Source organism: Rhinatrema bivittatum, chromosome 1 (assembly GCF_901001135.1).
Source record: "Rhinatrema bivittatum chromosome 1, aRhiBiv1.1, whole genome shotgun sequence".
In the NCBI taxonomy this organism is placed as follows: domain Eukaryota; kingdom Metazoa; phylum Chordata; class Amphibia; order Gymnophiona; family Rhinatrematidae; genus Rhinatrema; species Rhinatrema bivittatum.
In genome coordinates, this window is record NC_042615.1 from 661,872,525 (window position 1) to 661,886,755 (window position 14,231).

Genomic DNA, 14,231 nt, shown 5'->3' on the forward strand with positions numbered 1-14,231 from the left:
GGACTGCTGCCTTCATCTTAGTTTTATTGAGTTCCTAGTTAAGTTTAGGATACTAAGGGTGTTGGAATTAGAGTACTTTAAATTTACAGGTGAATTTACTAATTAATCAGCTAGTGTCCTACAAGGGTATGATTAAACTATCTGGACCTTGAAAGCCTTCCTGAGGGCCTATGCCAATGATCGCCAGGATAATTGGGCTGCCATCCTCCCATGGGCAGAATTCTTCCATAACTCCCATATTAGCTCTGCCATGGGATCATCACCATTCCAAATTGTGCACAGAAGACAGCGTCTCTTCAGTTTATGGTCCCATTGTCCATTCCTTCCCTAGCAGCTCAACTAACCACTCAGGAGCTCCAGGAACTCTGGATTCATATGAAGGAGATGCTTTGGAAAGTCACTCAAAGAGCCAAGAAAGCAACAGATGTTCACCAGTGGTTGGTGCCACAATTTAAACCTGTGGAAAAGATTTAGCTGAGTACCCACCATATCCATCTCAGGATATCTTCCATGAGGCTCGACCCTTGCTACATTAGGCCTTTCCCTGTTTCCTGTCAGGTTGAGCCTATTACCTATCAACTATACATATTCGCCTCCTTGGGCATCCATTATGTCTTCCATGTCTCCTTCCTCAAGCCCTTAGTCCTCACATGGCCAACCCAGAAGGTACCAAGACTCCAAAAGGTGTCCAACAAAGATAACCAGGTCTCCCAAAGGAACAAGATCTTGTATGTTCGGCGTCGGAACAAGAGGTGGGAAAACCTGATCTCCTGAGAGGGTTACGATCTGGAGGAAAATACATGGGAGCCTGCCTCAACCATCTTGGACAAGAGCCTCCTAAGGGTGTTCCACGCGTCACACCCTAAGAAACCCAAGCCTCTTGGAGGGGGTTTAGAGGAGGGGGCTACATTTGCATTTGGCCAGTTGCATGTCCATCCTGCAGCCGGCCAACTTACCTGCTGCCCGGAGTCAGAGGGGGGCCAATGCCACCATGGCAGGCACCCAAATAAGGATGGAAAGGCCACCACACTGGCCCGACACACCAGTCAGCTGAGTGGGGTGTCCCTAGGCACATATGTGAGTGGCTCAGATCAATTTAAAGGTCCCGCAGAATAAAACCCACCGCGGCACCCACTGATGACATTATAGGCTCTCCAATATTAAAGCCTGCTCAGACCTACCTCAGGCGACTCGGCAATAGGTCAAACTCTTCAAAATAGCTGTTTGGCTCATTGTTCCTGATTTCTGGTCCTGCTTCTGTTCCAGTGTCTTATCTTCATGTTCCTGGCTCCTTCCTGTGTCTTTGGAGTTCCTGCGTTCCTGGTTTTTAGTCCCTCATCCATCTTCAGTGTCTTCTTACCATTCCCTCTGGACTGACTACTCATCTTGACCTCGGTTCGGATCCCCGGTTTGTCTTTGTTTGGATTCCTAGCTTGACCTTGGTCTGCTTCTCGACCACATTGACTTCTGCTTGCCTTTTGACCTCTGCTTGCTCCTCAACTTGCTGTACTCCACCTGCCCTTGACCTCAGTCTGCTCTCGACTCTGCTGTCTAGTACCTGCCCTGACATCTGCTTGTACTGACTTTGTTTTCTTCCTGCTGGCCTCAACCTCTTCTTCGACAGATTCTTCTCTTCACAGGGGCCTGCATCTAAGTCCAGCCGATCTTGGCACCAAGAGCTCAACCTAAGGGGAATGAGGGCTGGTATTGGTAAAGTTCCTGTTGAGTCTCTGCTCCATATCGCAAAAAAAGAGAAATTCATCGTGAATTCTCTACTTAATTGCCAAAACAATTCATTTCACTTTTTTATAAATTTTTCAATTTTAATTGCAGTTATCAGAAATATTATGTATTATCTCAGGTACGGCATCAGCAATCTTGTCGGCGAGCCTCCATATGTATTCAAAGACTGCCCGGTCTATTCAATCATTTGTGATTTTGGTCGGTGTAGATAATACCTCCCAAAAAAATGAAAGTATCTTAAACAAGGAATGAATTTGAGAATATTTCTTAATAGTAAAATGTTTTTATATATATAATGTCTCAATTAGGGTAGTTCTTAAAGACATGAATATCCAAAAAACTCATCTGAATTGGCTCGACAACGGCCAAGGTTTCGCTTCTCACACTTTTTTGGATATTCATGTCTTTAAGAGCTACCCTTATTGAGACATTATATATATAAAAATTTACAAACTAATTACTGGGGTAGAAGTAATTAGTTTCCCTTTCCTTTTGGTATGTGGCATTACCAAAGGAGCTCAACCAGGTATATTTAAAGGAAAAATTTGAAGAACAGTACCTCAAATCCAGATCTTTGGGACACAATATAGATTCCAACCAATTCCCGATGGCTGCTGGTAAAATATATATAACTTTCCTCTGGGAATTCCGTCGTGGTCCGTCTGCGTCCGGCTAAGCCGGCAAGCCGCACTCGCCCCTTAGGCTCGCGGCTTTGGCGACGCGCCGACGGCGAGAGCGCCGTAGGATGCCGATCTTATGTGCGTCTAGGGGCTCCTCCCACCGACGTCAGAGCCCGGAAGTCAGCACAGCATGGGGGAGCAGCTGTGTAGCTTTAGCAGTGAAGAAAAGTATCGCAAGTCTCTTTTTTCAAGAAGAAAAACTGCAAGCTTCCCTCAGCTTACCCCAGCAGGTAATGTCAGCAGCAAAAGACCTTCCCAAGACGCCGATCTTATCTGCGTCTAGGGGCTCCTCCCACCGACCTCAGAGCCCGGAAGTCAGCACAGCATGGGGGAGCAGCTGTGTAGCTTTAGCAGTGAAGAAAAGTATCGCAAGTCTCTTTTTTCAAGAAGAAAAACTGCAAGCTTCCCTCAGCTTACCCCAGCAGGTAATGTCAGCAGCAAAAGACCTTCCCAAGACGCCGATCTTATCTGCGTCCAGGGGCTCCTCCCACTGACGTCAGAGCCCGGAAGTCAGCCCGGAGACATTATATATATAAAAATTTACTATTAAGAAATATTCTCAAATTCACCCCTTGTTTAAGATATTTTCACCAACCACATATAAATGTGCTTCTAATTTTAAGCGCGTACTCTGTATGAGGTGTGTTTAAGAGTCATCACACGCTACATATTGTTTTATTTGTGTTATTGATTTTTTCATTAAAATGTTTATGCATTAAGAGGGTACTCTAGCACAGCTAGCTCATATGTCTTCCAGAGAACGTTGTCACTTTTACAAGCGTAAGTCAGTGAATTTTAAAATATGCTCGCACGAGGCTCATGTCCAGTTTTCCAATTAGTCCACTGGATTGTCCAGGTCTTTCAGACTCCTCTGGTTCTTCTTCCTGCACACTGTCCAGTTGAGGTAGACCCCTCACCCTGTCCTCCAAGCCTTACAACTCAAGATTTACAAACTTGCTCCTCATCGAGGACAGCAGTAAAGTTACAGGAATATCTTGTGTATGCATGATATGGTATTCAGTTTTAAAATTCAGAGTTAAGCGTGTAAGTGTTGGCCTCACCCTGGAATGCCCAAGCCCTGCCCCTTTTCCATCCCCTTTATTCCTCAAGTATGCATGGGTACATATGTGTGTATTGTGGCTTTTTAACATAGTAACATATTAATGAAGGCAGAAAAAGACCAAAATGGTCCATCTAGTCTGCCCAGCAAGCTTCCTAACGTAGTAACTGCTGCTCCGTGCAAGTTACCCCCATGTTTCACTTAAGAGTAGTAACTGCACCACTGTGCCAGTTTAGATTTATTTATTTATTTATTTATTTATTAGGGATCCACAGTGTTTATCCCAGGCCCCTTTGAAATCCTTCACACATTGCTCGCAACCGGCCAACATACATGTATATGTGGGCATTTTTGCGTGAGCAACAGTTTTGAAATCGACCTGAAAGGTTGCATTTAGCCCACAGGCAGATCACACATGACTAAGAGCAGCACAGTGGTCAAAATTTCAAATGAACTAATATTCTACATGTTAACTCCATATCTCTTGTATGCAAATTTATTTCAATCATATTCTTCTGGCCTATCAAGAAACCTTTACTTATGCTCTTACACACATCTAATACAATATGATTCTCAACAATATATTTGCACACCATATTGAGTGCTTTGCAGGATTTTATGGTTTATAAATGTGAATAAATAATAATGCTTGACTGTCTGCTTCCTCACCAGCTGTTGCTGTCATTGGCACAGCTTTAAACTTCACAGAAACATCTGCAAACATTCCTCCAGTTCTGGTCACATTGATAATTGGTCCAACATAATTTTCAGCAACACGCACAGTTCTGGCTGAAAGCTGAAGAACTCCAAAAGCATCATCATTGGCATTGATAATTATTTGAGCAATTATGTTGCCTTTTGGTCCAAGGCGAGGAGAATCTACAACTAGAACATAAAAGAAACTTTCGTTGGCTATTATCCAGAAACAAACAATCTGAAAGGATAATCAGAAGAAAGCAAGTGAAAGTGTTACTATGCTAATGAAATTATATGGCTGATAAACAAGATATTCATTCTCATCTATTCAAATTGGCTTTGGCATAAAGTGCTAAGGTCATGATACAAAACATATAAGGATAAGCATTCAGCAGCATTTAGCCAGATAACTTTTCGATATTTCCTCCACTTATTCTTAGCATTGCTTAGACAACACCGACCCGGTGTCTAATACTGTCCAAGCAATGCTAAGATAAGTGTCCGGTTTCCTTTGCAAAAAAAACAGTGTGGTCACCGATGATTAGACATTAGTCAAAGCTAATTCAATTGACGTGCATAACAGCTTCTAAAACGCTGTATAACCTTAACGTGAGGCATTCAGAGAAAAGCCAATGTAAACTTATGAGGTGTCCACACGATTAACCACAGACTACATGGTATTATCCATTTTCAGCTTATGAATATGGTGTTTCAGTGATTACAATGACTTCAGCTGAGCATTTGTTGTCATGTAGAAGATCATCATTTGAAAAATCCTAACTCAGAAATTAAATGACTGTGAATAATGATTGTACTTACTTGACCGATTTTGGACTCCTTTTACCAAAGTAGCATTGAGTAGTTCCACAAACACTGATTCCGCCCTCTCTGGCTCATCATCATCCAAAATAGGAAGGATAATAGTAGCCTCACTCATGTTGGCAGCAAAAACTACTGCTCCAGAAATGGGTAAATAGTCCTTTCCCTCCATCGCTCGAACCACATTTGGTGGAAGATAAAATGACTTGTCAGTGACATCCATGGTTCTATATGTGACCATAACTATGCCTAAGAGGCCATTTAATCTCACAATTGTTAAGGAGACATTTTTTAGTGCTTCCAAAACTCTTATTGGCCTGTTTGTTTCAGAAAAGATAAAGAGTCCATATGGATCATCACTAGCAAGGATAGTTAAAGTAGCATTGGTATATATCCCCAGTCGGCCACTGGAAACATTGGTAATTAAAACAGAAAACCTTTCATCTAGCTCTGGAACTTCGTCAGGTGAAACTCGCACGGTTATGTTATTTCTTCTTTGTCCTCTTCCAAAGGTGACACTGCCATAGTTTGATACCAGATCCCCCGAAGGATCAGAATCAATGCTCCAGTACAAAGTTACCTGAGACAAATCACCATTTAAACGCAACACCTGGAGAGCAAAACAGTCAAAAATTAATGTTTAACAAGTGTTGAACTCTGTAGTATAGTTTTGGAGTTCTGCATGTTTGTGTGTTCTAGAGTGGTAAGTACTTGTCACACACTGCCAAGCATTCAGGAGACATGGCTCACAGAAGGGGCAGGAGACACAGTTCCCAGCAAACTCCTGACTTGCAGCTAAAACAAAAATGGAATATGTTACTTATCATTGCACCTAAGGAGATGCTGCAGCTTTGTTTTCACACAGTTTACAAGCAAGTATAGACTAGGTAGCTGAAATATCTAAAAAAAAGAACAAGTAACCAAGACGAAGAGTGTTCTGTTTAAATAGATTTCTGAGGGACAGCTGGGAGCCAGTGCTGATTGGATCATTTGTATCCAATCAGGAAACTGCACTTAAGTATTTAATGCACACCCCATCCCTTTTCAAGGGGGTCAAACTTTTAATCCTTGTTGAATTCCAATTCACTCATTGCAAGGTTGGGGGAAACAGATTTTGTCATGAGGACAGGGTTAACCTGTGGGGCCCAAGAGGGGATCACTCAAAAAATAAACAGTCCATACTATAAGTGTTGTGTTCCAAGCAGAAAAATAGCTTTTACTCAAAAACAAAAAAACACAAGATCAGCAAGTACAAAAATATATATAGACAGTCCAAAATACAAAATCAGAACAGGAAATAGTTCCTTGAATTCCAAAATCACAAAAACAGATGCAGTTCCTTATGCTGCTTAAGTATGATACAGCAACACGAGGATCCCTGGGTCTTCTCCCCAAAAGTCCTCTCTCTCGTTTCAGCTGCAGTGGGAAAAACTGAAGCATTCCTTTCTTTTCTTGCTAATAATTAATCACTGGTAGCAGGCTTGGAATCCTCGTTTTCTACCCTTCATCAGTTATCCAAGAAAACACTCTCTCCTGCAGATGCAAGAAAAAGGCCCCAGAGTAGAGTCTAGCTCCATGGCTGCTCTCCCCAATTCCCCTTCAGACATCTCTCGTCAACAATTACTCCAAGAATTCCCTCTAGTGACTCATCAAGTTACCCTATATATGCTCAAACTACAGACCATCAATTTAGGGGATGAACCTTCCTATTACTCTTTATTGATCACCTTCCCTTTGGAACTCTCCTTACTGGCAAATTCCTCTGAGGTTATTTTGCAAAAACCCATTAGATAATTCCTCTCTTGAAAATATAGTATTGCCTAGTCAGCCCTGCACATCATATATATATATATATATATATATATATATATATATATATATATATATATATATATATATATATATATGATATAAGGGGCTTAAAAGTAGAACAGCAGTTCTATTTTTTTCTCAATCTGCTTTTCCTTCCATCCATGTCGGGACTAATAGGAATCTCTGGTGTGAGCTCATGTGAAGAGGCCAGACTCGTACAGTTGGTTCTGATCAGAAAAAGAGGTACTATTACTAGCTATAGTCAAGCTCCAGAGTGTACGGTCTCTCTAACTAGTTAAACAAGTAGCTTTAATCCTCTTGTGAATAACATTTAGTTCCTTCAAAATGAGAGTCAGCCAGCACAGTTAAACAATGGACAGCATGTCACTGTATTGAGCTCCATCTTGATGACGCCTGTTCTGTGAACATTCCTCATTGTCCATGGTAGACTGTCCTGTTACAACCCCCAATGACAACTACATGAGTTTGTGAACCTCTATCTCTTCCTATACCTTGGAAAGTGCTCGAAGTGAAAGGTTTGTTAGAAGCAGGTACTTGTGATGTTTCTAAAAGAAAGATATCTTGTGATAGCCACGGAGTTTGAGGCACGCCTTGGTTTCCCTGCCATACCCCTGTTGGGTCTTCTGAAAAGCAACTCCAGAACATTCCTAGATGCGAGTAACCACCAGACTTACGTATCTACTGCAGTTAGAGTCTGTGGTTTTCAGTGTCCATTACCAATCATATGGTTGCATATGTACTCCTTCTCGTAAGGGCTATTCTTTCTGTTATCTGCCTTGAATGGGCTTTCAACCACAGAAGGGAGAGCTATAAATCTTAAATTCAATTAAAAGCTTTAGGAAACAACATTTCTTCTCTCCTTGGGGACTGAGTTCTAGTGCGCAGGGGAATGAAAGTCAATCTCACTTGTTTGTTCTACTGTGGCTCTTATTTTGAAACTGTTCTTTATTTTCCGGGGCTGAAGCAACCAGGACTGATTTAACTGAGCTCAGGTTAATTGCAGTGGACACCGGTGACCTTAAAGGTTTATCATCCTGAGTAAATATTTTCATATTTCATTTCTCTTGTAGCACATTTTGGAACAGTATCTCCTCTTTCATTTTCATTTCACAAGAATCCCTTTAATTTGTTTGAGGAAGTTTATTAATATATGAAAGTAATTTGGAAACCCTCGAAAGTATATCACTATCGTAAAGCACTAGACTACTAACAGTCTGTACTTTGTGCCTGTATTCTTTCTGAGAAGCAAAGTGCAGTAAGCTTGCTGAGAAGCAGTGATGGAGTCGGAGGCATCGTGGGTGCCACCTAGGGATGGGCAGAGGGACGCCATACATTGCATTCAGGATTCGTATTCGTCGGGGGGCAGATACATTGCATTCAGCAAGGGGGGCCACCCGATACGTTCATGTGTTAATTCTTATTCATTTCCCGGCTAAAACTGAATTAACTACAACCCCCCACCCTACTGACCCCCCCCCCCCCCTCGGCCATCTATTGCTCCTAACATGTGACAGGGACCAACCAATGGCGCCGGTAGCCCCTGTGACACAGTAAGGTCAAAGGCTATCGTCGCCATTTTGAATACCGGCAGGCGAGGGCGTGAGTGCAGGAGATGGCTCCCAGACTCCCCGCTGGACCACCAGGGAGTTTTGGTAAGTCTTGGAGGGGTCAGGAGGGTGGGGGGGTGGGGGGGTTGTTTAAATTTGCTCTTTTAGATGGCCGAATAATTCGGCGAAGATTTGTTGTATTCATGGGGAATCGCAATATGTTTTGCTTCCCCACAAATACAACGAATATGGCCCTATACGTTGTGGATTACCAATATGTAGGAAACGAATGCACACCCCTAGTGCCATCATCAACCAACTCAAAGGGGCAGAACATCTGTGGTATTTCCTGGGAGAAGGTGTTTGGTGAGAATCAGGGGTTTAACAGCAGGGCCGGTGCTTCCATTAGGCAAACTAGGCAGTTGGCTAGAGAGCCAAAATTTGGGAGAGGCGCAAAATTCTGACAGCACGAAGCATAGAGGGGTGCTGTGCCAGATCTAATACTGCTAAAGAAGGGAGCACTGTGCTGGAGCCACTGCCACCATTCGGAAGGAGTGCTGGAGCTGCCAGCAATAGTATGTTGGAGAGGGGTCCAAGAGCAAACTTTCGCCTAGGGTGCCAAATAGTCTTGCACTGGCCCTGTTTAACAGTGCTACTTGAGCTAAAACATGGAAAAACGAAAAGTCTGAAAAAACGAAAATAATTGTTTTATAAACAAAAAATACTTTGGATCTACAGAAAAGGTGATTTGCAGAAAAAATAAATCATTCTGCGTCCCTTCTATTATTTCTTGGGAAACCCTGCGTAGGGTCACTAAAGAGTCTTCGCTAAAGGGTTCCTGCTCTCTCGAGTCAGAGGTCATTGAGTTCTGTGTTGCAGATCTCTTGCAATTTGCAAGCTTGCTTCCTGGTTAAGGAAGAGTAAAGGGGGATGTGATAACCTTCATGTCTAGTATGAGTGATGGTTTGAGATAGATAGGGTTGGATATAGTAGGAGGTTCATTCCCATAAAGGGGATGGGTTGGGTAGAAGCTATACAAGATGCTTCCATAGACTTCTTGGGGAGTTGTTGAGGACTCCTCAGGTTCTGAGGAGTTAGAGAAAAGAATTTGATTGAATCTAGGCATAGGATAGAGATTCCTAATAGCCAAGCAGAGGGAAGAAGCCCTGAAGTCAAGGGGTGTAACAATCTGCTGGGGAAGCTCCAGGAAAAGGTTTATTTTGGAAAATGCTGCCCTGAAGGCATTGGGACTGAAGGTTGATTTGTTGGATCTCTTATTTTCAAAGAAATTGATTTGAAGACTGAGAAGTGCTGCACGTGTTCATTTTTTAACTGTATCCAGTTATCTGCTGCCTAAAGATTTACAATAAAATTCTAGTTTTGGAACCAAGCTCAGGTGTGGACCTTGGACGTTGTTGGATTTTGATAAGTCTCCTCCTCGGCCTCCAGAGATTTCTCTGGCCCAAACTGGCCATCCCTAGAGGACCGTGACTGCTCCCAGGGTAGTTCACAGCCTCTGCAACCTCTAACGGGGGCTCTAGTGAAAAAAAGGGGTTGCACTTGGATACAGAAATGATGTACATTTTAGATGCATTCATCAGTAATCAGCAAGAAAGGACAGGCAGAGGTAAACCTCAAAACTGTGTTCCTTTGCTTTACCAGACAAACTGTAACGTGTTAGGCCAGTTGAATACTAAAAAAGAAAGGTGAAAGCTTTACACACCAGCAGTTAAAAAAAAAAAAAGACTTGCTGATTTACTGAAAACAAAAGACAAAACAGAAACACAGATCAGCAAAAATCTAAGCATAAGGCGCATAGAGGTTGATACTGAAAGGAGTCTGTCCAGGTAACTTAACAAGAGAAACCCCAAGATTTGAAATTCCTGCCCCGCTGACCAGCTTCGTTCTATCCGGATATCTCATTACACAGGTACAATTTACATGGATAAAGAAAGGCAGAGCAGAGATGTTCAGGGGGAGGTTTAACTTTTACCCGGGTAGTGCTGATATTCAGGATCTCTGTCCTGAAACTACCCAGGTAACCATCGCTGATTAAATGTAATTGCAAACTGCACCAGGTAACTGCTGCTGAATACCCCAGCCAAAGTGACCCAGGCACGTTTCCGCTCGCTGCTCTGCTCCATGTTGTCCTCACAGTCAGAGTGTCGTGCTCAGCCATGCCTAGGCCCTGCTTCTTGCAAATAGTTAGGTCTAGTAGCACTGTTCATTGTCCCTGGAGGAAACATCTGCTGGCTGTCTCAAGTGTACATTTGCACAATCAGATAGCATTGTGGTCTATGGGGTCTATTTACTAATACAAATGCAAACTGCACGTTGTTTACTGCAGTTTCCATTATTCCTAATGAGGCCTAGCCACTAATAATGCACAATAACATTTTACCCCTGCACCTTAGTAAACAGAATCCCTATATTTCACATCAATAGAAAAGGGAAGTTAAGGCAATTAGAAGGTTTTAGGATTTAAGAGAGCAAATATCAGGCAATGGCAATTGACTGTGTCTGATGCCTTATCTATCTTGATCTATTCATATTTCCTCTCTGGTCCGACCCCATCCTCTTGATAATATGCAGGGTTGGGACAGACTCCAGTAAAAATAGAAGGGCAAACATAAAAAGAAGAAGACCATCAAAAAAAGAGTCAAAATCAAAATGTACTGGCCTGTAGTGTGAGCGTGCTGAATCCACCTTCAGGTTCCGTACCAATGACATTCAGGGAGTCGCTGCTGAATTCAAACACTCCATGAGCATCGTCAGAAGCCTCAATTGTCACAATAATGTGTGCTGCTATCCCCAAGCTGGCTGCATGAGTTCAGCAAGTCCCAAGAAACACCAAAAATGAAATAAATTAGTATAACGGCAATGACAAAGGTGACAGTTGCTGTAATACCTGTCAATATTTTGATAGGCTCTGAAGTGAGCTGATTGCAGACAGCAGCCTTCAAATGAAAAAAGGAAGGTAAACCTCTATTTTGGCTTCTGCCTGTTGAGGCTGCTGCTGGGGATACGTATTCAGAGATCACTGCATCAATGATCTTATGGATCAGGAAACGAAAAGGTAAATTCAGGACCAGCCATGAATGTAAGGCATTTGGACTTAAAATGATCAAACAATTCAGAATTGACTTAAAAGAACTTAAAGACTTGGCCCAGGGGCGGGGTTAATTCAGTACCAGAAATAATTCTAATGCCTCTCTGTCACCTTCTTACCCTTGAAAGTTCATGCCTCAGTAAATTGGTTAGTCTATGAGGTGACACCCGCCTCGTGTCCTTTTTGCTACACGAGACTAACACGGCTATCCCTCTGAAGATCTTCCTATCACTCTAACACATTTATTTCTGATTTCTTATATACCGCACAACAGATTCCAGATCTGGCTAGAGCGGTTTACAAATTAAAACAGTAATTAAAATGTATAATCAATGTAACCATATACATAGCCATTAAGAACTACCCCCCATAAAAATGACCACACAATATGCTGACCATTTAGAGAAATTTGTAGAGACCCAAACATTAACCCCGGCCCTCTCTTCTCCTTCACACTAATATTCTAATTATATCTGTAATTTACTTGCATTTCCTGATAATCGTCATCTTTTACTCTGACCTGCTCATTCTGATTGGGCTTCAGGAATGGAAGGTTAATTCCCGGAAGCTTGTCATGAAATGTTTTACATTTGTCCATCAAAAAGGCAGTGCCTTCTAAGACATTTTTTTTTACTTGTGTGTGTTGCCTTTTATTTCTGAGTTATATGCAAGAAATGAATGCTTAGGAGAGACAAGGAGTAGGACACTTGCAAGAGCTGAAGCCTTCGACAATGTTTTAAAATGGCTTTCATACTCACAAGTATCAAATTTGTGCGAATTCAGGAAAGCATGGGATGAGTAAACGGGATCCCTAAGGACGTGATGAGAATTATAATGCTAAATTAATTGGACGGATGGGCAGAGTGGATGGGCCATATGGTCTTTTTCTGCCATCATGTCTCTAAGTTTCTTAAAGAATGATATTTTCAGCCATTTTCCTGTGTGCTTTTGTTTTGACAGAAAATCCAAAAAAGCAAACACATCTTAAAAATGTTGAATGATAAATATCATTTGCTATGGGTTAGCAAGTTATGAGACCTGAGGATACAGCTGATCTGTCTGAAAGTGCAGAGTTCTGGTAGCTATATTGGTCCTGTAGAAAACTGGAATCTCTATAGGTTCTGATACCTTTTAAGCCAAAAAAAAAAAAATTGATGTTGGTGTACATAAGCTGTGTTCATCATATAGGTCCCTTCTTCTTCTCTCCAGCCCCCTTCCCCCATCTCAAATAAGGATCTGCGTGGTCTCAGAAGCTCATATATTTCAACACGTTATTTTTCATTCTGATAAAAGGTATCACAACCTATAAAAAAAAAAATCTAGGTTTATCTGAAGCTGACTTGGCGTGGTCAACTTTAGAAAACTGGAAGATTTGCACTGGATCGTCCACGTCAGAAATGCCATCAAGGTTTAACAAACATTTGGCATTCCTATGACATTAAGGTAATGTTTCTGCATTTTCCATCTAATAACTGAGGATTTCAAAAGTTGCTGTAAACCTCAATTTCAATTGATGTGAATAAGTGGCATACAAATTCCTTAGTAAATAAATAAATGTGCAGGGCTGGAACTCAAATTAAACCCAAATCTAATCTGAATCAAATCAGTCTGCTCTTTTCCACTTAAAATCCTTGCTAAAAAGGATACATGGAAGCTATTGTTTCAATTATTACATAAAATTATAATAATTTTCTTAAACTCTTTCTATTAAAATGTAACAATAAATGAAAAGCACTTTATGGGACAACTGTCTTTCTATATGGGAATATGGCTAACTACACAAAAAATATGCTGTATGCTATAATCCCAAGGCATTTCAAAACAGCTTATAATAAATATTGTAGGATATATAAAGAGAAAGGATAGACCAAGGTGCTTACCCTGCTGATGTACAGCTGGAAGGAAGAATTCCATATCACCATCACCACTACCACTGCCATCACTCCTAAAGAGTTCAGCAACTTCAAGAAGAGACATACAGACACAGTACACATATATACACAGCCATATAGAGAGATATAAATATATGTTTATATATACACATACATACCCAAATGAAAGGAGACAGACAGCACTTAAATCAACATAAAACATTTCCAATCAATTGGAAGTACAGGAGGATGTCTGGCACGGAAATTAAACTCTGCTGCCCTCGAGTTATAGATTTCATGATCATGCATCACAGAACAGAAATGGGGAAGAATAAGCCAGGCAGCGGCCAGTCAGTATCAGTAAATGTGCAAGCAAGTCATTATGAGAACAATTTTCAAAACTCAGTCACTCAGGTAAAATGGTTTCATTAAAATTTGCCCTCAGCCCAGGCAGGCTTCCATAGCATGTATACTTTTAGCTGGACTAAGCAGAGGCATTTGCAGAGGTGTGTTTAAGTCGGGGAGGAAAAAATCATGCGCAGGTTCTTTACAACCACATGGGCTATTTGGAAACTGTCTTCTCTATGAATCAGAAGTACAGAAAAAATTGTAGACTAGGTACAGGAATCAAAACAGGATTTTGCCAGACTCTCACTGGCATCAGAGATGCAAGGAGCCCGAGAAACTGACAGTAATGCCAAGCTATAAGCACAATCATTGAGCGTCACTGTCCTGTGGCTTCCCCTAACATCATAACTGCCATGCTACAGCAGTCCTTATCACAGTTCATGATTAGCACCAGTAAAATTGGACCAAACTTTTCCAAACACAAACTGGCTAAGGCCCAAAGTATCAATCAAGGAAGGTGGAGTT

At 41.6% G+C, this 14,231-nt stretch overlaps 1 protein-coding gene across 1 annotated transcript in view; it reads right to left on the reverse strand.

Moving 5' to 3' along the window:
* ADGRV1 (adhesion G protein-coupled receptor V1) overlaps positions 1-14,231 on the reverse strand; it is a 1,128,533-nt gene that overhangs the window by 892,427 nt on the left and 221,875 nt on the right. Inside the window, exons 26-29 of the mRNA XM_029573357.1 lie at positions 13,368-13,448; positions 11,059-11,198; positions 4,999-5,608; positions 4,153-4,368 (exon numbers count right to left, since the gene is read on the reverse strand). Of these exons, the coding sequence (XP_029429217.1) occupies positions 4,153-4,368; positions 4,999-5,608; positions 11,059-11,198; positions 13,368-13,448 (1,047 nt within the window). The remainder of the gene's footprint in view (positions 1-4,152; positions 4,369-4,998; positions 5,609-11,058; positions 11,199-13,367; positions 13,449-14,231) is intronic.